At 36.5% G+C, this 23,128-nt stretch overlaps 2 protein-coding genes across 2 annotated transcripts in view; one reads left to right on the forward strand and one right to left on the reverse strand.

Moving 5' to 3' along the window:
* Window positions 1-142, forward strand: part of LOC136040049 (general transcription factor II-I repeat domain-containing protein 2-like) — a 981-nt gene extending 839 nt beyond the window's left edge. Inside the window, exon 1 of the mRNA XM_065724114.1 lies at window positions 1-142. This exon is cut by the window's left edge and continues 839 nt beyond it. Coding sequence (XP_065580186.1) covers window positions 1-142 — 142 coding nt within the window.
* Window positions 143-225: 83 nt separating this feature from the next.
* Window positions 226-6,654, reverse strand: LOC136040050 (uncharacterized). The gene is made up of 2 exons (XM_065724115.1): window positions 5,703-6,654; window positions 226-371 (listed from the first exon to the last, which is right to left on the reverse strand). The coding sequence occupies exons 1-2, from the start codon at window positions 6,652-6,654 to the stop codon at window positions 226-228; spliced, it is 1,098 nt and encodes a 365-aa protein (XP_065580187.1).
* Between the last annotated feature and the right edge of the window lie 16,474 nt (window positions 6,655-23,128).

Here is a 23,128-nt window from a genome sequence, read left to right on the forward strand (position 1 = left end):
TGAAGGCCAGGTGTTTCACAACATTTTCCATGTTGTGAAAAATTTTCATGCAGAAAGTAAAGTTGAATTTCCTTCTTCATTTGCAAATGAAATAAATTCCGATTTGAAAATGCACTTTCAGGACCGATTTGCTGGACCTTGATGCCAAAGAAAATGTAATCAGGCTCTTTCAATATCCATTTGACTGAAATACTGAAAATCTTCCAACTCAATTTCAAATGGAAATTATTGATGTCCAAGCAGATGACAGGCTGAAAGATAAGCGTAGAGAAGGAAATCTGATTGATTTTTATGAATGGTTGTAGCCAGATCAGTTTCCAAATTTGATAAAGTTTGCTTGTAGTTTTGTGTCCATTTTTGGTACATCATACCTGTGTGAACAAACATTTTCCAAAATGAAGCATATGAGATATAAATATCGAGCAAATTTGTCTGATGATCATTTGAATTTTATTCTTACAATTGGCTCATCTAATCTAGAACCTGATTTTGATGAAATTTTAAAGTCAAAACGACAGTATCATTCGTCACACTAATTTTATTGCCTAAAACTAAAGGCAGGAGTCTATTTAGTTTACCCAGATTTTTTCCAACAAGATATGTTTAAATTTTTTTTATGTTTATACTGTAATATTTGAGGAAATTAAATTATTGGCATTGATTTGTTTTTTGTTTTGTTCTCTCATTTTTTATCCCTTCGGCTCGCATAAATATGGTAAATATATAATATGGCCCTTACACTGAAATTTGGAGACCCCTGGTTTATACTAAATAAAAAAACACGCTTTTTTAACTGAAAGTAAGAAGAGACATTAAAACTCAAAACGAACGGAAATGAATCCTTATATGGAAGGGGTTTTTCCTCCTCGACGCATCACTCTTTACGCTAAAGTTTGACTCTTTCTCTTAACTGTACTTTTTAAAACAGTAAAGAACTTTAGCGTAAAGAGCGGGGGCCTGAGGAGCAAAACCCATTACTTTTATATAAGAATATTGAATGCAAAATATTCGCATTTAAATTTCGGTAGATAACTTTAAAAGGCACTTTTATAGCCCGGTGTAGAGCAAGTTATTTACATTGGGTGGATCCCTGAACGAGAACCATCTTCAGAAGCTCAAAATATTTCAAGAATGGCTATTTAAGGTTACCAGTTTTTATAGGTTTAAAAGGAGATGCTGTTTTATTTTTCAAAGAACCTCCGGTAAGTTAGAATCAATCACCTTTGAAATTGTTTTTCCTAATATATTTCCTATTATTGAATATTGTTTCTCATTATACACAATGATTTTACAAGAGGTTCACTTTTTTTTGTCTTTTAAATATGTTCTTTATATATCTATTTTCATATATTCATTTGTTTGCTATCAAAAAACACGATTTATTTTCATTTTTTATATAGTAGAACAGTCAAAGTTGTCTTTAATATTTAAGGACTAAACTAGACATATGAAGGACCAGATAGCGCAGGGTTTGAAGGTTCTCTTGGAGAAAACACCGATCCCTCCAAAACAAATCTCAAGATTTGGTTCATACTGTCCGTATATTCATTTTTGTATTAAAAATGGAATAGTTGTGGGCTACATCGAGTCATGGCTAATTGTAGACAAAGCCAAGATAGATAGTCCAATGGAGCGAGAACAAAAACCTGTTTACTTATGCTACACCCTCTCATGTTGAAGTCCGTACTTTAAGCGGTGGGTATTAGCTAAATGGGGATGACTGTCTGACTGTTTGAATTTCACTCCACAGTGCCAAATAAGAGTCAACCTGTTGAGGTGTTACCCGACTCGGCACACTTATAATAACGTTCTTCCATTATAATTGAAAATTTTTTGGATAGGATGTCTGACTGTCTGACTTATCACTTCACAGTGCCGAACTAGAGTCAAGTTGTTAGGGTTCTGAGGTTCTGTTGCTGGATCCGGTTGCTAGGGCTCTGCGGCTAGACTTGGAACCTCTCCACTTTTATGCTACGCCAGATTACATCCTAATGAAAAATTTCCAAGAAGAGAATTACTAGAAAGAACTCTCAACTTCATTCTCCAGTTTTAATGTATGACACGCTGAAAAGTTAACTTCAGCCTTTAGTGCCGTGCAAATAGTGTTTTTGTTGTGACTCGAAGTAAAGTTATCTCTGCTACAATGATATTGGAAAGGAGGATGGTTAAGCGTATTTGTGGTCTTTGCTAGGCTCTTCCAGACTTTATTAGTAATTTTTCTGATAGACCACCAGAGTTTATTTTACCAAATGATATTCTCCATAGAAAGAGTGCCCAGTGCTTTTATGAAGGCAAACTAATCCCCCATGTTAAAACGAAACAAACTCCACCACCTTGCAAGTCTTATACACCCATTAGTGCACGGAATGTTTTTGGAAGTTGTTTGAATTGATTACATGCTACGACATTTGGACAAAATTTTATGTTCCTTTGGCGTATTTTGGTTTTTAGAAGGGATTAGGGTGCGGTTATATCTTGTTAGTGGTATGCGTAATGGTTGTGGATCAAGATACAGATAATTGATCGTTAGTTCTTGGCAGTCATGATGTGCATTCGACTCGCAGGCAGGCCTATATATTTTGTGTTTCAAACACTTTTTTGTAGTGAACTCTAAGTGAGGACAGACCCGGCCCAATAGGAATCGAAACTCTATAAAATGAACTTCATAAGAACTAATGCTTCAAAATAATTTGTTTTTCGCGCTAATCCCCAATATATAAAATCTATCAAGATTAATGTTACCCACCAAAATCTCCGAGCCTGGATTTTTGAAAAAGAGGGAAAACTTCCCCAAAATGTCAAGCGATCTTTACAAAAAAGAAACTCAAGCAGATTCAGGACGTGGCATAATCCTGTTTTAAAGGTTTCAAGCACTTAACTACAAAACATAGAATTCAGCATTTTCCTCAGAAGAAAGATCACGAATGCGTGCTTATTCTTTTATATCAGTTATTTTTTGATTTTCAGGCGGTGATAATATAGAACCAATCTTCCCAAAGATCGAAAGAGGGTTTATTTGAAAAAATAAGAAAGACCTAGTACCCTTTTTAAGTGGCCAAGAGTGCTTGTGGTGCAGTAATATGCTACTTAAAAAACTGCTTGTTTTGGTATCAATCGCGAATGGTTATCTAGTACCAAGGGCCTGGGCTTCACTCAGAACTCAGCAATTGCCAAGTTTGTATATATTTTATTATCAAATTACGCATTAGCATAATCATCGTGTTCTTCTTTGGTGTTAAGTCATTACGTGTCAAATCAGTAATTATAATTCAATTAAGAAAATCTGGCGTATATTCAATTCCTCCTTCCTATTAAAGTGTAAAAAAATCATTCATTTATAGGATTTCCTCTTTCATGATACTCTTTGTGATTTACAGTATATTTTCGTCCCGTTATAGATATTCGTTGTGATATATTTCATTTACAATTCGATACTATCATCCCTGTCACGTTTCTTCTAACCAAAGATTTGTTTGCCCATTATTTTATTTTGGGATTTGTTGTGATGCTTGTTGTCGCATATGTTCTTATCGCAGATCTCATTACGCTTCATTTTCGAGCATCATCATCTACGAAATTTCTGCATACCTTTTGCTTTAGCTGTTCAAATTCTTTTAAATGTATGTGCAATCTTGCATAATGTCATAGATAACAAAAAAAATTGCCTTTTTCCTAACTACTACATTTTTGCTTTGATTATGGTGACACAATTTAGGAAAAACCAATTTCAAAGTCATTTGTAATCTTGTGTAATTTTGTACTTGTCATATTTGTAAGACAACTCTTCCTTCCCGTTTATCCTTCACAGAATCACACACGCTAAACTAACATCTTCCTTAATTCCATTGAAAGTCTACAATGTCATCCAACTACAGATCTTGTTGTACAATATTGTCGTTTACAATTAAATATGATTTTTCGTTTTCTTGTTCCGTTCCTTTTTATTTAGCTGTTCGAAGTCATTCCCCTTTCCTGTGTATCTTTTCAGACACTAAAATAGCACGTGTCTTCATTCTAGGGTGAAAAATCTTTATTTTCAATTAAATTACGTAATGTTGGCGTGAATTCAATTTCATCTTTTCTGCTTATCCTTCACACCCTCACGCAAGTTAAACTAGGGCGTTTCTATATTTTATTGTAATTTTGCTTTGTCATCTAACAGTACATTTGGTTGTGCGACATTTTCCTAGACAATTCAATCTGATATTGCTTTATTTTTTTACCAATCTTTTTCTTTAGCTGTATAAAGTCATTTATAACCTTGTGTAATTTTGCATGCGTCATAGACACTAAAAATAATACAACCACTCCGGTTGGAAAAAATGATGCAATTTATTCTCTTGAAATTTATATAATGTACCAAATTTATATATATACTAGCTGTTGGCCCCCCCCCCCGCGCGTAAGTCGTTACGCGCCTTATTGGTTGCGCGCTATTGTAGTTTGTCCCTGTGTCCCACCAGTGAATAGAGATAGATATAAATATATGTTTTCAACTGCGTAAAACATGCGAATATACAACATTCTTCGCTGTCCCATTTTCTGTGCATATAAATAGATTGTCAGGTTTATTAACTCTTGAACATGCAACATATAATTGTCAATGGGAAAAACAATCCGTATTCAGATCTATACCTCATTATTCTAATGATGTGTCCCTGTGTCCCGGTCGTCATTTATATTCCCTTTGTCCCGGTCGTCATTTGTGTCCCGGTGTCCCAATTTGTAATTTCTCTTTGAGTGTCCCGGTCGTCATTTATATTCCCTGTGTCCCGGTGTCCCGGTCGTCATTTGTGTCCCGGTGTCCCGGTCTGTAATTTCTATTCGAACAATCCCTGTGTCCCGGTCGTCATTTATATATCCCGCCTGTGCCCCCGGTGTCCCCGTTGTAGTTGTGTCCCTGTGTCCCGGTCGTCATTTATATTCCCTGTGTCCCGGTCGTCATTTGTGTCCCGGTGTCCCAGTTTGTAATTTCTCTTTGAGTGTCCCGGTCGTCATTTATATTCCCTGTGTCCCGGTGTCCCGGTCGTCATTTGTGTCCCGTTGTCCCGGTCTGTAATTTCTATTCGAACAATCCCTGTGTCCCGGGCGTCATTTATATAATGATGATAGAAGGTAATAAGCTTACCTAAGCTATGGATGTCAGGTGACTGATTTTTTTCTTCTAACGATAATTTCGACAGGACCTGTGCCTGTCATCATCAGGTTAATTCAAATTTCTTGCCGGAAAGTAAAATCACTAAATAAATAAAACTAAAAACACTGAACAACACTAATTATGAGCTGAACCTGGAGTTATTGTTGTGCCATGGCCCGAATTTTGGTAGAGGCGTTGATGGCTGCTGTCCTGGTGGATCTTAAAGAGGTTGGGCCTTTAGGAAAGGGGTGGAGTCTTTTGTGAGTTTTCAATTTATGGGTGATTGGTTCCCAAATTTCGCTAATATGAAACTCACCATTGTCTTTATTGATGGCTGGTTTATTTTTAGCAATTTCCAAAGCTTCTCTGATTTTCTGCTTTAAGAGTTGTGGGACAATAGCAATAAGTTGGGCTTGGTCAAACTTAATGGAGTGGGAAGGGTTTTCAAAGATATGATGGGCCAATGCAGAGAAATTATCTTCCTCCTTTAGCTTTGTCTTTTTAAGGCAGGCATCAATGGAATCAGCATGTTCTTTTAATCGGTGATGTAGAGGTCTCATGGTACGACCTATATAGGTATCACCACAACTGCAAGGAATCTCATATACCCCTGGTGGATCTGAAGTAACCTTATCCTTGCCTTTGTTCAAGAAGGAGGAAATAGTCCTTCCAGAGGGAAAAAACACCTTAAAGCCAAGTTTAGTGAGTTTGGAACTTAAAATGTCAGTAATGCCCTTGATATAAGGTAATGACAAAAAGGGTTTATCATCTTCAATCTTAGGAGCGAAATTCTTGGTAATTCCACTCATCTTTCTCCTGAAAATAACCTTGTCAATGACTTTTCGGGGGTATCCGTTACCTATCAGAACATCTCTTATATAATCAAGTTCAGCCTTCAGCTCAAAATCAGAGGAGCACACCAGAAATGCTCTATCAACCAACGAATAGACTACAAAATTTTTAACTATAGGGTGGTTATAGGAGTCATATCTCAGATATCTATCACTATGAGTTGGCTTTCTATACACACTCAAGTCCAACCTAGTTTCTCGTTTTGTAATGAGGACATCTAAGAAGGGTAAATTGCAGTTATTTTCAAGTTCAATGGTGAACTTAATATCTGGGTCCTGCTTGTTAAAAATATTGAGAAAGGATATTAATTTGTCTTGTGCCCCATTCCAAATTATTAAGCAATCGTCAACATATCTCATGTAGAGTTGGAGATACTCGAAGTCCTGTTTGAAGATATTAGTTTCAATATGTTGTAGAAACACCTCGCTAAGAACTGGTGCCAAGGCTGATCCCATTGGTATGCCCCAAATCTGTTTATAAGTTTGATGCCTGAAAGTAAAGTAAGCATTGCTGAGACATAAAGACGTGAGAGTAATGATTTCTGTGGAGTCCAAGCAAGTCAGTTCTCTCCAGGAACCATCCTTTTCTAAAGCTGATTGTAAAGCTGGTATAAGACGCGGCAAGGGTATGCTGGTAAATAAAGATACAACATCAAAACTGCACATTGTGGTATTCTCCCCAATGTTGATGCTATTTAGCTTATCAACTACTTCTTTAGTCTTTCTTATTGTGTGCTTGCTGCTGAGGGTTATGGATCTTAAAATACCAGCCAAATATCTTTCCAACTTCTGTGTGTCCCAGTCTGTAATTTCTCTTTGAGGTTTCCGGTCGTCAATTATATTCCCTCTGTCTCGGTCGTCATTTGTGTCCCGGTCTGTAATTTCTCTTTGAGTCTTTTTTCTTTTTAGTTTTTTTTTGGTTTTTTATCTTTTTTCAGTTTTCTTTTTCTCCTTTATTTTTCAGCGTCACTATGAAGTACATATCGACGAACCTTCGTTTTTTTAACTTAAATCTGGTAGGCATTGATGACCTTATCCAAGTCAAAATCCCAAACCCAATCATCATCGCTATCATTTTCAGTTTTGACAGGTTTTGACTCTCGCTGTCCAGGTGGATTTTCATCTAACTGCGCGGTTTTTCGTTCTTTAGCCGCAAGCCTGTTTTCTTGCTGTTCTTGTGATTCCTCGGAACGCTTTCTTTTCTTACTTTCTCTATCAGCAGCAAGTTTTTTGGCATAAACTCTTTGAGCAGCTTCCTCGGCTGTTGCCATTGTAGGTTCTTCAGTCATTTTACAATTAAACATTTTTCTGTGAACAAATGTCTTAAATACCGTTAGTGACGTCACCGTCATAGCAAAAATGACGACAGCTAACTTCATGACGTCAGTCGACACAGAAACATGACGTCACCTGACAGACAGACACACAAACAGACAACTTATTTTTATATTTATAGATATGGCACAGCTGACATGATTTTTTTTTTCTTCCAAAATTAAGGCATAAAAAGAATTTTATCAAAATTGTGACTGATCTATATCCCCTTACCAAGCCTGAAAATCACATTAAAATTTTCCCAAAAAGGAGTTTTTCATTATTTAATAATTAACTACGCTTCTTGACAACTAAGGTCCTTGCGTCGGCCCTGCAATGCATTCCTGCAGCGAAGGAGTCGTTAAGAAAAACACACATACGCATTTAAATAAATACACAGCTGCCCGTTTAAAGAGAGGATGTGTTATATCATACTATCATGTAACTGTCACGACTCAGCTCTATGCCGAAAGTGGGTATTTTTTTCAACCATTTTTGGCACCAAATTATGATTCTTGTACAACGAGGACCAAGCTCTTATCGACCAAAAATTATACGACATCGATTTAATAATATCAGAATTCGAAATAACAGTGGCAGAATTTTGTATTAACATATCCTTTGTACGTAAACTAGGTTTCTTAGTTTCGCACTTCCCTTGATAACCAGAAATATTCAAAAATCATGAAAAAGAAGAAGCTGTCTGTGGATTAATGGAAAAGTAGACAGTAACTGAAAATGTGTCACAAGATGAAAGGAAGAAACTTAAAGAGAAAGATAGATATGAAGGGTCGGGCTATAGAAATAGCTGTGAAAAAAGCATAATGACTAAAAGAAGGACATTGTCAAATTGAGTGCGAGCAGTTTTAAGTATTTGCTATTGAGCTGTAAGTGGTAGCTGATTACTTTAAGCTTAAAAAAAGCTGTTCTTGCGTCATCAATTTTAAGAGCAGTTTGGGTAATAGTACTAAAATCAGGTACATTTTTTGAAGAAAAACCTGCGGCTTCACTTGGTAAATGCTTTGGGCTCTTAAATGGCTTCTCCAAATCTCTAGATCCATTTCTTCTTAATTCATCTTAAATGGGCTTAATTCTAGTTTAAAAAAAAGTCCCAAAAAGAAACTTTTTCAAAGAAAAGTAATGTGTGACTTAGAACCAAGAGGCCAAAAACAAAACAAATAAAACCCATATAATTTGTCAAACCTAAAACAAGCAGATATTATTAAGAATATTTAGATGACACCTAAAAAAAGAGAAATCAAATGAGTAAAAACTAAAATAACATATAATTGTCAAAAAGGAATAAATGGGACTCTAGCCTTTGGTTACTTTAAAGAACGGCTTGGTTAAAAGCCATACCCCCAAAATAAGGTACTGGTCTGGCAAAAAGTGAATTTTGCAAGTAGAACAGACATTATTGACATTATCCGTCGTTCTTTAATAGGTTACTCCTAAGAAAAAACCAAAAGGCTTTTTTCAAGTGTGTGGTATTTCTACAGAAGAATCATGGTTTGTCCAGTGGTGGCGCAGTGGATTTGACCTTAGTTTGGTAATACGGGAACCAGATATCGAATCACGCTGCAGGAATGCACTGCAGGGCCGACGCAGGGACCATAGTAGTCAAGAAGCGTCGTTAATTCTAAAATAAATAAGAATCGTGCTAAGTAATAACACACCGAAAGTAAGGAGCAGCATGGGACATTAGTAACTGAAACTGTAAAAAAAAAAAAAATATAAAGTCTAAAACGGGCGTTAGGTTTTCAATGATAGGGAGGTATTGGGATTTGTGTGAGTCTGGTGGTCTGTACTTATGTCCCTGACCCGGGTTTTAAGTGTTATTTTGTAATGTTTGTGCTCGATTTACGTAATACGTTTTTCTTTTGCTTTTTTGAAGTGACTGGTGAAACATAAATAGTTCAGGTGTCCCTCATAATCTAAAGATATACGAAGTTTTCACTTAAGTTTATGGTTTTTCAAAATAAATGAAGGATTTTAACACAGTATTTAAACATATCTGAATGATTGGGATCACTGAATTGTAGGGTATGTGAGAGAAATTAGAAAAAAAAACTAAAAACTGATTATCCTTAGCAAACACTATAATAGTTGCTAAGAACTAACCCCCAAGATACCAGTCACTTGTTCCAGGGGTATTAGACGTGTTAGCATATCTTGTGTTTCTTCTGTTGTGGAATAGGTGGAATAGGTTAATTCATATCCAAATAGTTGTGAATTACGGTCCAAAGACTAATAGGTCAATTTGAACTGGGTTCAGCATATAATTTTTTTGTTATCAAACAATAAGTTGTATAGGGGAATTCCACTAATTTGGGAGACAAGATTGGATACACCAAGAAATCTAAAATTATGGGGGGAGGTTGATCAGTATTAAGATAGTTTCAAAACTTCTGGTGACAATTTTTTAATAAGAGACACGATGTCATTTTAAATGTATGTCTAAGGGCCCTAAATTAAATTAAAAGTGAAAGCAATTTGTAAGTTTGCAAACAAAAACGAAAAAAGACGCACCCTATGGTGTGTCAAGTGGATTTTATCTAGGTATGGTACAAGATTCAAAAGCTAACATTTGTAGGTTTGTTTTCTTAATTTTTTCGTGTTTTGTTTTCGGAACCTCAATAATTAAATAATTTTCAATATTTTTAAAAATAAACGAAGGATTTTAAAACAGTATTTAAACATACCTGAATGATTGGGATCACTGAATTGTGGGGCATGTGAGAGAAATTAGGGAAAAAAACCTAAAAACTGATTATCCTTAGCAAACACTATAATAGTTGCTAAAAACTAACCCCAAGATCCCAGTCACTTGTTTCAGGGGTATTAGACATGTTAGCATTTCTTGTGTTACTACTGTTGTGGAATAAATTATACGTGTTAGCATTTCTTGTGTTTCTTCTGTTGCTGTTTGGGCTATGACCATCATTTTTTGCATTCCTGGCATTGCTAATCCAATTCCCCATAGCAAGCTGTGCCTGTATAATTCGGAATTAAAAATGTTTAAGTGGAGGAAACTAAATTTTGATTACTTCTGGATTACAATGTAAAATTGTGGAATAATAATAATGATATTTAATTTTTAAACCACTGCAAAACAGCAAAACACAACCAGATCACTGGTAAAAGGAAACAAAAGGGAACTTCAATGCACACAAAATAAAATACACCATAATTAACAGCAAAACAATTGGATTAGCGGATGGAGACAACCTACACAGTTTTATGAATTAAAACAGTATTTAATCTTTCGAATGGCTCAGAAGTATCCGTAGCATAGTATTTAATAACTATGATGAGGTAATGAGGTAAATGAGAACATGATTAAAGTGAGATCAAGGCGAACAAAGTGGGTATCTCAGGTACCGAAAGCACATCACTTGAATTGATTTTATCTATTTCTTCTTGAGCAGAGGATACTCAACAGATCTAAATAAATTAGAGTGATCACAGAAGATACTATAAAGATGGGTGAGTTTTCGAAGTGAGTAACGACCAAAATTAGCGATGATTTTATCATGGCTTATTTTAAACATTTGTTTAATGTTGACAAGAGCTTTTGCTCGGATACCAGACAGCGTACTGCAAAAATGGATTCCAAGCCACTTAATAACATCAGCACACGGTATTTCAGAAAATCCATATGGCAGTGCAAAACTGTAGACGGTGATTTTACATTAAATGCTGGGAACTGACATTTATCAACATTCAGGGCTAATTCAATATTAGAAAAAAAAACGAAAAACAAGATCAACAGAGCGGACCTGACCAGACCTCGTTCAGCTAATCAACAATATATCATCTGCGTAACCAACATAGAAGATATTAGTGTAGCCTAGAAAACAGGTAGATTCTATATTAATCAACACAAGATTAATACACATCATGAATAAACAAGGGGTCATCCCATATTTAGTCATATTTGGTCGGCCACAAGTGATCTAAATTCTCAGCCACTAGTTAGCACGGTTCTTCATGAACTTTAATTCAGAATTTTCCATTCAGATAGAACTATGGATATTAGGGCACACTTGGATTAGAGGGACAGCAACATTTTCATAACTTTCTAAGCATTCAAAGATATGGTAATAATAGATATTCAAAATCAAAAGAGGTAGAGATGAGAAAGCACCAGTACAACAGAGGTAGAATGGGACTTAAACATCATCCAGGAGTGTAGCTAAAATAGTAATATATAAAATTATACTAGAATTTGACCGATCCCTTTTGTAATACTTCTTCTTTGAATTTGTGCCTACCCAATTACGGATAGTCTGATTCACTAAAATGGTAAAAGCTAGGGATAAGTGGTCAAAATCGCACTCATCTTTATTGACGACCATTGTTGAACAAGATATAGCAATGCATCAGATGCAATATTCAATGTTAGATAAAGCTCCATTTGCGCCTTTTGAATTAGCTTCTTGACAACGGGAAGTACAGGAGGATTCTTGCTGACCAGCAATAAGAACAGGGCAAGAACCCCTCGAAGCCGGATTTTGTGTGATTACGAGACAGGCATTTGTAGTAACAACGGTGATGTCTCACGAACATGTGAACCCAGAACACTTTATATCCTACTTTTATGAAGAATCACAGAGCATTTGAGATTGTGACACCATCTGCAAAAGTCACTTTGAATACTATTGATTTTCTTACGTGCTTCGTATTAATCACACCGTCGTAGCTCTTAAACATATTAAGATAAAAGATTTGCTGTAGACCTTTCAGTATTCCTGGGTAGTTTTGCTCATTTAACTTGTCGTGAAAGTTGTTTAGTTCGCCAAGGATTGCGTCACATTTTATATTATATTGTCACATTTTCGCAAAAATTCAAGCATATCCTTTATATCCCTAAGTGAAGCCAGATCACCTTTTTGTCCCATTGAGGTTTTGTAAAGAGAGGCAGAAAACCTGAGTTCCACTTTTGCATTCTTTCTATCATTCTCATCAAAAAAGCCAACGGCATGTTTAGCAGCAGAATTAACATGAATTCCTGCCTGGAAATTCACATGTAAAAATTTTAGCACGGGTGAAACGTAAGTAGCAGATTGGCATACAGCATCTGACTCCTTGGTTTTTCTTCCTCCCAAGGGGATTCCAAATTCAAAATCTCAAATCAGTCAAGTACCACACAAATAGTTCAAACCAAGGAAACCAGCGTTAACAATTATATTCCGAATGGTATAGATAGAATCTGATCTAGATGGAAGAAATGCTTGAAAACAAATTAATTTCAATCATCCTCCCTGACCCAGATGTGTTATCAAATTTCCTTATAATCACTACCCACCAAAGCCCTCCCTCTCTTCCCTTTGAAATTGGAGCAGCCAACAAAGATCTAAAGACCAAAAAAACCTGCTGGTCCTGATTAAATACAGCCCGGACTTCTGAAAATTGATTTTGATCCCCTCATTGACCATTATCATAAAATCATCACAGCCACCAGGGAATTTGGTCACTTCCCAACACCATGGTGTTAAGCCAAAATAGTCTCTCTCCATAGGAATGGCTCAAAAACAGTCTATCTGCGAACCCATCAGTCTGACTAGCCATACTGCTGAAATAAAGACAAAAGTCATGTAAGACAAATATATCAGGACGCCAGGCGGTATTTAAGCCAAATAGGTCAAAGGTCGATCAGATTTTCACAGCCCTTCAGACATTGGAAAAATATCTTGCACGAAGCCACATTACCTACCAAAACTCCATTTATTTCCAACATACGTTTGACCTTGTAAAGAGAAAAGGCCTGTGTCACATTTTTTTTGCTTTGGTATTCTACTTAATATATTCTTCCTCATTAGAAACCTTTACACGAATTCAGAAGCCAAGTTATGACTGGAGAAGACCTTGCCAAAGGCTTTGCAACATCAACCGGTGTTCTTCAATGTTTCTTGCTACTACCCAGGCTCTTCAATAGCTTTTTAACTGCAGTCCTTTCTGTAACTGATAGCCCATACGTTGCCCTCATAGGAGAGGCTATGATATACAAACTTGCTTATGTCGCAGATATAGCCCTAATTTATTATCCCTGATCTTCAATCCTAAACTTGCATCATCTACACGACAACCATCCTCATGGAAATGACCATGAACGCCTCGAAAACAATAGCCATGCACTGTTCAAGCAAATCTGATTTTCATATAAAATCCAGCCTCCAGCAAGAACGTGATAATATGGAGTAAGTCGATAAATTTACCTACCTTGGTAGCTTACTCACCTCCAACAATAACCACTAAAAAGATCTCAAGAGACGTGTTTTGAATTTTATTGAACGATCTATGAAAGTTGGAGTGACACTCGACAATATAGTGAAATCATGTTGCGAATTTTTCAGTCACGATGATATTATTGTCGCCAAAAAGACGTTGCATGAGGAGGTGGTACCTGACGAGCGAAGCATCAAGCATGTAAACGATGAAGATAATGTCATGTATATTGGCAAATCACTGCACAAGTGTAGTAAGGAAAAGCACCAGCTCCCAAAGTTTCTTATTTATGACTCACAAGAAGTCCCAGTGGCATCTGAGTTAGTTGGAGCTTGCATTACTTCTGCGCTTAACCAAATGTGCTGAAAGCTGGACAATTTTATGCATTGCGCGACTGATTGGCCCATCCCATCCCTCTCTATTAATGAGAAACCTGTGCCTGCTCCCCCGTTATTTGCTGTTATAGTAAGATATCCACCAAAATCCTTATCATCTCACGAAACACGTAAAAATGTAATAGAATGGGTGGTTGGTCTGGAACAATCCAGCGATATTGAGATGCGCCGAGGAACGTCTGAGCTTCGTGTTCTAGTTAACTACTCAAATGAAGGTCAAAAGATTGCAGGTTCGCTGAAAAACATTGACGCGAATATGTCAGTCCAGGTGAACACCAAAGAATTTGTGGGCATTATCAAACGCGTTCCCGAGGTATTCGAAGCCTCGCTTACAGATTTAGTGAAGAAGTGTTACAAATCCAAGCGACGCGGGATATGTCGAGCTTTTAAGCTATATTTCCCTTCGGGCGCGGACTTAAACTGTGTTTTAACAAATTCCCTTAACCTGGGGTTCGAAAGGCTCCCAATCGAATTTTATCGTGTTCTTCCACGTAGACGCTATTAATGCCAACAAGCTGATGGTCGCCTGGCAAAGAATTGTCCAAACTCTAAAGTTTACTCCCATTGTGGGGAGGAGGGACATGATAGTCAGAAGGCTTCTCCCTTTCAAAAGAAAATGAGATGTGCGGTATATAAATCAGATAGGCATCATTGTTCTGTCTATTGTGCTGAAAATACAGCGAACGAAGACCAATAGCTCCTGATGGCCATTGAAACTGGGGTCTCGATTTGTTCGTGGAACTTAAAAGGTAAGGTTTCAGAGAAGCTACCGCTGCTAAAAGAGATGTTAAGGAAATCGGATGTTTTTTGTCTACAAGAAATTTTTTGTATCGCAGGAACAGCTTAATCTTCTGAATATGTTGAATAGGTTATTATTCAGTTCCCCAGCTACCCGGCAAAAAGTACACGGTCGCCCTTCTGAATGTATAGCGATCATCTGCAAACGCCCAGCCATAATTATAAAGAGTGTGGATTTCTTTATTAGTATTCAGATGAGCAATCTCGTCGTGATTAATGTTTATTTGCCTACAAATTACGGAGATCAGTCTTCCGAAAGAAGGTTTCATACTGAAGTACGACTTCTTGCTAAATGTTTCAAGCAGTCTGCTTGGAAGAAATCTCGCTGTCTAATAATCGGGGACTTTAACTGTAATTTTGTGGATGAAAGGTGTTCTCGCGCGCAACTCATCAAAACTATGTTACCAGAATATTTTACCCTGCCGCGAAAAGACAAACCGTATTCGTAAAATTCTACTAGTAATACTGTGACAAACTTGGATCACATGCTATATTCTGGCAGCACTAATTATGAAGTGAAAGTTAATTCGGAAGGTTTTTATAGCGACCACTTGCCCATTTCTGTAGCTGTTCTTATCTAGGGTCCCAATAATTAACGTGACCATAAATAGTGAAACAGAATTATGTGCGAGAAAAACAGATAAGCGAAACCCTCACTGCTTCAGCGAGCTAGTAACAAGATCCTTGATAATATAAGAATCCCATTTCACCTCCTCCAGGTAAATTTAAGTTGTAGTGAGCCAGAGATCCGTCTTCAAGTTAATATCTATTGTGCATAGATTATTCATGCTTTGAAATGTGCCAGTTCTAGCCACCAATAGCTTTCTTGTTGAAGATATTGAATCTCAAATAGGTAGACCTAGGTAAATAAGCTCTAGAGATGGGATAACGGATGTTCCACCAATATTCACTGAAGTTGAAGCCAGCTCAGATGGCCAATTAAACAGAAGAACTTGGGATTTCCCAGCGTTAAGATTCAAATCAATCTTTCTAAATTCCCTCGAAATCACATTAAAACTCTCCTCTAGACTAGACAATGACCAGCTCAAGTTTAGCAAGTCATCTGCATAACATAATACTGACGTGTTAGTCACTTTTACAATGCACGAAATCGGTTTGCTATCCTGAGCTGGCAGTGTAGCAATATTATACACCATCGGTGACGTAATTGTGCCCTGTTTAATATTTATACACAGGGATATCAACCAGGACGATTGATCGCTCAATTTTAAGGCGCACCCTTAGGTGGCGATACATATAAAACAGCGGACCGACAAAATCAATTGCAATCCCGTGCCTAATCAGCTCCAACATTGCCAATGAACCAAATGCATTATTAATATCATAAGCAATAACAACCAAATATTCTCATTTCCCAACAGAATTTACCAATACCAAACAAAGGGATTTCAGTCCCTGGATGCACCCAAGCCTCCGCTGAAAACCGAACTGGAAGGGGGGCATCTTACAAATCTTGTGAACATCACGAATAATCAACGGTTCAAAAATTTTTTATAATACACTCGACATCGTAAAAGGACGACACGAATTAAAACTAAAACTTGATTTACCCTTTTTTAAATTGGAGTAATTACCCCAATACAAAGATTATCAGGCAGAATCCCCGAACAAATTATTATCTGAAATAACAAAGCTAAATGCTCAAATAACAAGGCACTACCCAATTCTAAATGTCGCGCACAAAGCTCATCGTATCCAGACGATTATTTTTCTTCAGATTTCTTACTATATCTTTAATCATACTATTCGAGACAACAACCCTGCCCGTTATCAGCTTTGTCTGTGAAATACTTTCAATCTCTTTATCAAACTCAATTTCAGCGTTACTGTCAGGGCACTTTAATTGCTCAGAAAATGACTAGCCAACTCAAATATAGAAATAGCTCTGGAGCTTGGAACACCAGAAGGACTAGGGCGTAGCTTCCATATCAAATTGGGATTTTAAGCAATTTTGTCAGCACTATTAATTTTCACCTCTGCCATGTGCAAACTTAGTTCATGGTCGAATTTGCGCTTGCAAAATATATGAACCGAATTCACAGCGCCAGATCTCAGCTTCGCACACTTGGTCCAGATTCTCAGCCAGAACTTTGAGTCAGAGCATGCTTTTTGAAGTAGAGGGTTTTAAGATCAACCGAATTTTTGGTTTTACTCTAATACTCTTAACAGCAACTGCCACGGACAAGGACTAAGAGGAGGATGTTTCTCAGTGTATGAACAGATATGCTAAAACAAATATAAAAATATATAAAAAACTTTAATAAATCACAATCTTCAAATTATTTAATGTATTTAGATACTAATAATTTGTATGGTTTTGGTAATGTCACGGACTTCACCTTTATTAATATACCCTTTCATCTAAAAGAAAACATTACCTCAGACTATTGCCAATAATTAGAAGATTATGCTCAGTCAGAAATGAATAAGGATAATGTAGGAGCTAATTAGGAAGTTGAATTAGAATGTCCAAGAAAGTTACTCAATTTACGTAGAGATTTACAACTAACTCCTGAACATCTTCAATACAAATTAAGTACAACTTTATATAATAAAATTAATTATGCTGTGCATTATAAAAATTTAGAATTCAATTGACAACATGGCTTAGTATTGAAAAAAGTATGTTGAATGCTAGCATTTACTGAGCAACACTATTTTAAAGATAATATCAATCATATTACTAAATTACGACAAAAGGAACAAATGATTTCAATAAAGATTTCTTTAAACTTATGAATAATGCTTGTTTTGGAAAAACCATGAGGAATAATTTCTTAAACCACATTGTTTAATATTGATGCCTTTTCTTTATGCTGGTTTCTTTCTTTATGCCTTAACATAAAGAAAGAAAACGATGAAAAATGGGGTTTTTGAAGGCCAAATGAAAATACTGAAGAAAACACAGAAAGCAAATATTTTGAGAGAACAGCCGCCTCTCTTCTTCAGCCCAAACAAAATAAAATGATCAAGTAAAAAAAAAAAAAGACCAGCGCGGAAAGTGCAGCGCAATCAAAGAAAGAAAACCGCCAAAGAATTAAATAAGTTCAATAAAAGGCCAAAAGTATATGACTATCTCAAAAATTTCTATTAGATGCATTACGGGAAAACACAAGGTTGGGATGGGTGGGGTTATCCACCCTGCGATCACTCTCAATCATAAAAAGTGCACTAGAACTTCTGATTACCAGTTCAACGAGCCCCCTCCGAAGTTTTTATACAATACTCATTTCTAAACACACCTTATATGCCCCCAGGGCATAGCTTATCTTTCCCGGAGGGCTGTTTGGGGGGAGGGGTTGTAATCCTTAAAAACATCATTTCCGGTCCTTTCAATTATGGTGAACAAATGGCTATCTCACAATTTTGATTGGCTGTGTTTGGGGAAAAGGTGGGCAAGGGAAGGCGGCTAGTTGCCCTCATCACTTTCGACTATCAAAAAGGTAATTGGCCCTTTCAATATCCAATCGAATGAGCTGTTTTTGAAGTTTCTAAGACAACAAATTTCCAACTCAAAATTTATATCTGATGCACTTCGGAAAGCTACGAGATGTGATGGGGGATATCCACCTTCCGATCGCTCCGAGTCTTAAAAAGGACACTAGAACTTAGGATTACGAATCCAATGAGTCCCATCCGAAGTTCATACGATAACCCTTCTATATATACTTTATTTGCCCCAAGGGCATAACTTACAACTCTTGCCCTGAGGGCTGTGGGGGGGGGGGTGATTCCCATCTTCAAAGAATTAATTTCCGGGTATTTCAATTACGTCGAAAAAAATGGCTACCTCAAAATTTTTATTGGATGTGTTTGCGAAAATGGTCGGCGTGGGAAGGGGATTAGTTGCCCTCCAATCAGTTTAGACTAGGCTATTCGAACGGGAACTGGCCCTTTCAATTTTAAATTGAGTGAGCCCTTTTTGAAGTTTCTACGACAAAAAATGGCTATCTCAACTTAATAATCAGATTATTTCGAGAAAATACGAGGTGTGGGGAGGGGATATCTACCCTCTGATCACTATGAATCTTAAACAAAAGACTAGAACTTCTGATCACCAATCTAATGTGCTCCCTCCAAGGGTTATACGACCACCCCTTCTATATATACCTTATGTGCCCCCAGGGCATAACTTACAACCCTTGCCCTGAGAGCAAAGATGGGGGGGGGGGGTGGAATTCTCAAATGTATAATTTCCACATCTTTCAGTTTCGTTGAATAAAAAGGCAATCTGAAATTTTTCACTGGATGTGTTCAGGAAATGGTTGACGTGGGAGGGGTTTAGTTGCCCTCCAATCACTTTCAACTATTAAAAAGGGCACCGGCCCTTTCAATGTCTAGTCGAATAAGCCCTTTTCGAAGTTTGTGCGATAACTCTTTCGATACGAAGTTTTCTTGTGTCAAAAAAAAATAATAACACATTGTGCCACCATGGCTCTTTACTTAGGCAGAGCTATTACGCTGCCTATGAAAATTTATATGTAGCCTATTCCAAGGGACATAAGCCTAATTCTTTGTACAATTTGTTTCAATTTCAAACATCCTACCTTTTTCAGACAAATAAAAACCTCCGAGTCTCGTTATCAACTAAAGTTACTAAATTTAAAATTCTCTACTCCAACTTTGGGGATGACAACTTTTATCAGGTGCTGCTTTTACCTTTAGTTGAAGTAATTTAATAACTTTTTTGTTTTTGAAGCATGAGAGAAGGGGGGAATGGGGTTTTATATGAAATTTCGTTATCCTAGAAAAAATTTGAATTATGTGTGTTGCAACATTTATTTTTTTTTTTATAGCAAGTTTTAGGTGCGTGTCTTCAGGACCGAGTCGGGCGCTAACTCTGTCTTTAGTTCCAAGCCATTGACAGAGGGTCACGAATTTTTTTTTATGTAATTGTGAAGAAATTTAGAACTCTGAAAAAAAAAACTTAGAAATTATTAGGGTACGTAATTGCATCGTAATTTCGTAATTGCATCGACCACACTCAAGAAGTGAAGTTAGAAATTTACCAAAAATATGATGAAAACATAATACTTAAATAACAAAGGTATGGGAACTAGAATAGAGAATTATGGAAATCAGGCTGCCCAGAACGCATTATATTAAAAATCAAACCTAACCAATTCTATATATTAGGTATTTAATTAAATAGGCCTGCATAGCAGTTATCTTACTCGAGCAAAGCTAATTATCTCCGAATGCACACAGAGAAACCGGTTTTACAACGAATCAGAACAATATTGTGGTCGATAATATACATAAGTATCCTCATTAGTATTCGGGCTTCCTTTTAAACTATTCTGCAAGAAAATTGTCCTTTATAATATCCTAAGCTTTGGGGTCTTTGACTATTTATTTTGGAAATGAGTTATGAATTTTATTACTAAATAGTTTTTTTTTTTCAACTTCAGGCAACTTTGTACATCCACATTTATATTTTGTGCATCAATTATTGGATTTAAAAACGAAGTTGGCAAAATTCCAACTCTCAGGGCTGCTCTACTACAGTTTGCAATATTGTTTTTTCGACCGGCAGAGTACCGTAGGATATTCCCCTTTCATTTTATAACTATCATGTTTGCCTATGTTGAGTGACCCTTATTTATCTTTCTAGTCTTTGCTTTTAGACAAAGAACAGATTCAAGATTTCATTTGCCACTTGTTACGTCATTCAATAGTTAAATATAAATATTCATTGATCCCCCAGCAAACTTTTTCATAAAAAAAACATTGGCATGGTTACTTTCTTCCAGCTGGAATCAAAGAAGGATTCATAATTGGCATGAATAGAGAACCAAAAGAACCCAGAAGTCCTTTAAAACCCCCGTCAGCTTTTTATTACTGTCAGGTATGTTGCATCCTGTTTCAACCAAAATCATGCAAGGACTTGTAACCTCTATGACTCAAAGACAAAAGTGGACAATAGACTCTCTGTTTCCCTCGCATTTCTTACTTTTAAGGGGAAATATAAAAATATTTCACTTTGTGAAATTTTTACCAAAATTGTTGACTTTCAATCTACAAGCTTTAAGGTACATAACGATATGTTCCCCTTATGCTCTCACCGCCATTGATACACAAAAGGGGGCTCTACCCCCCTAAGTCTAAATTTTCATCAATATATATATATATTTCTTATTTAAATAATCAAGATAAAAACTGTTAGTGGATCTCACCAAAAAAAATCCTCCGTATGTACTTGCCAGCCACACAATTTCTTCTTCTTTTTTAAGCAGAAACGTTGGCAAGTTGCACCTTGCTTGAAGCGGGACCATGTGAAATTTTTATGAATTTTTAAGGCACAAAGAGAACCTATGGTCCCTCCAGACAATATGCTAAACTACGAATATTTCCGCAGAAAGGACGGCAGAGCCTCTTTTTCCATACTCTGTTTGAAAGGATGAAAAGAACAACGACAATGACGGTTTTCAGAGGCATACTCACCTTCTCAGAGGTCAATTTGTCTAAGTCCATAAAAGAGACAGATGAGAAAACTGGAAAGGAAATGTCCTTTGCTTGTTTGAATTTAACCAACAATATCATCTGATGGAATAAGTTGTGAAGTATTTCCGGGTTTTTATGGCACTTGGTATTAACCAAGTGACATATAACAATCGCAAATTCTGTCGGTCCCGGTTTTGCTACTTTGGGCACTTCCAGGTAAGCTAGGACGATGAAATTTGGCAGGCATAACAGGGACCGGACCAGATTAAATTATAAATAGTCGTTATTCCGATTTGACCATCTGGGGAGTGGGGGGCCCGTTAATTCGGAAAAAATAGAAAAATTGAAGCATTTTTAACTTACAAACAATTGATCAGATCTTAATGAAATTTGATGTTTGGAAAGATATCGTGTCTCAGAGCTGTTATTTAAAATCTCGACCGGATCTGGTGACATTGGGGGGGGGGGGGTATATGGGAGGGGGAAACCTAAAATCGTTGGTAGGATCCCCTTTTTTCTTTGATTCACGGTTCTTTTTGCTTATATTTTATCCTTTATTAGGGTTTTCACATTTGTTTTTTCTCAATTTTTTTGAGTTTTAATTGCTTTTTCCTATGTTTTACGAGCCATCCAAATATTGCCATAGTGACCTAAATTGCTTGGACTAACAAATCCTAGAACTTAAGCTTAAGCTGGGAGGTGTTTAGAAAATATTTCGACTAAGGGGGAGTGAAATCTAACACTCAGTCAAGGCTTTTCCATAAAAAGTCCATAAAGTACCTACAAACCTACATAAAATCTACTCTTACCCCTTAAGAAATTATCTCTTATCTAAGAAATATGACGAATGCACAAATTTGGAATCACCATTGAAATCATAGTTTCAACCTTAAAGGAAACCTGCTCTTAACTCAGTGTAAAGTCAGTGTTTGACGTCTTGTCGAATTCTTTTATAACGACTCCCCAAACACAAGGACGGTTTAAAAAATAAAAAGCTCTTAAAAAAAATAAAAAAAATGAAAAGTATTTCATTTTCAGTGTAAAGAGCGAGGTATTGAGGAGGGGAGCTCCCGGTAGATGGAGTCATTTTATTGTGTTTTATGTCTAATGTTGCTCCTTACTTTCACCTGAAAAAACTTGTTTATTTGTTCGATCAAGCACTTCAAGGTAGCCAACTGTAAGTGAGGAGCAACACGGCTCAACAGTAACCAATATTCTAAAAGATGAAACTTTGATATCAATATATTTGGTATACCAATAATAAGACATATCAAAATACTTGGCTTTTTATGCTGATTTCAAATATATAATATTTGATTGAGTTGTTTTGCCCATTAAAAGCTGAGAGCCTGAGAAAATTTGACTGATTTTCAAAAAATGAGGTAAACATCCTATAAGCGTCTAGTAAAAATCTCACTGAAAATTGCACCATCAGATTCAGAGTATCAAAGAACCGTACTAAAAAGGTTTCAAACTCCCATGCGCAAAAATGTGGAATATTGTAATGTTTGGCAGATGAAATACAACGGATGCTTGTTTATTCTTTTTTACAAGGGATGATTACATCGAGCCAATGGACCTAGAACATTGGAAGAGACTTCATTCGAACCGAAATTAAAAGCGCCTGTGCCCCTTTTAAGCAACCAAACAGATTAGAGGGTTGCTAATTTCCCTCCCACGGCCCTTTCTCTCCAAGTTGATCTGGTTACACTTAGTAGGGACTTGCATGTTAAGTAATATTTTAGAGAATGCTATCAGATAAACTGCTATCATCGATGAAATAAAAGCGATAGTGCCATTATGTCTAGAATATCCTACACCTTTATAAATGATCGAATTTTCCCTGTTCCTCTCTACCACACAAACCACAAACAACAAAGAAAGATAAAACTCCACAAAATAATCTCAAACGATACTGCAGTAGAGAGAAAAGACTAAAA

The sequence above is a fragment of the Artemia franciscana genome, chromosome 20 (assembly GCF_032884065.1).
Source record: "Artemia franciscana chromosome 20, ASM3288406v1, whole genome shotgun sequence".
Taxonomy (NCBI): Eukaryota; Metazoa; Arthropoda; class Branchiopoda; order Anostraca; family Artemiidae; genus Artemia; species Artemia franciscana.

What these genes read in the sequence shown, in the direction of transcription:
- LOC136040050 (XM_065724115.1), bottom strand. Translation starts at nt 6,654, where the DNA reads ATGTGCAGTTTTGATGTTGTATCTTTATTTACCAGCATACCCTTGCCG. An exon ending in TGGTGATACCTATATAGGTC is followed by an intron (nt 372 to 5,702) that starts GTACCATGAGAC and finishes TTGTTCACACAG; the next exon opens with GTATGATGTACCAAAAATGG.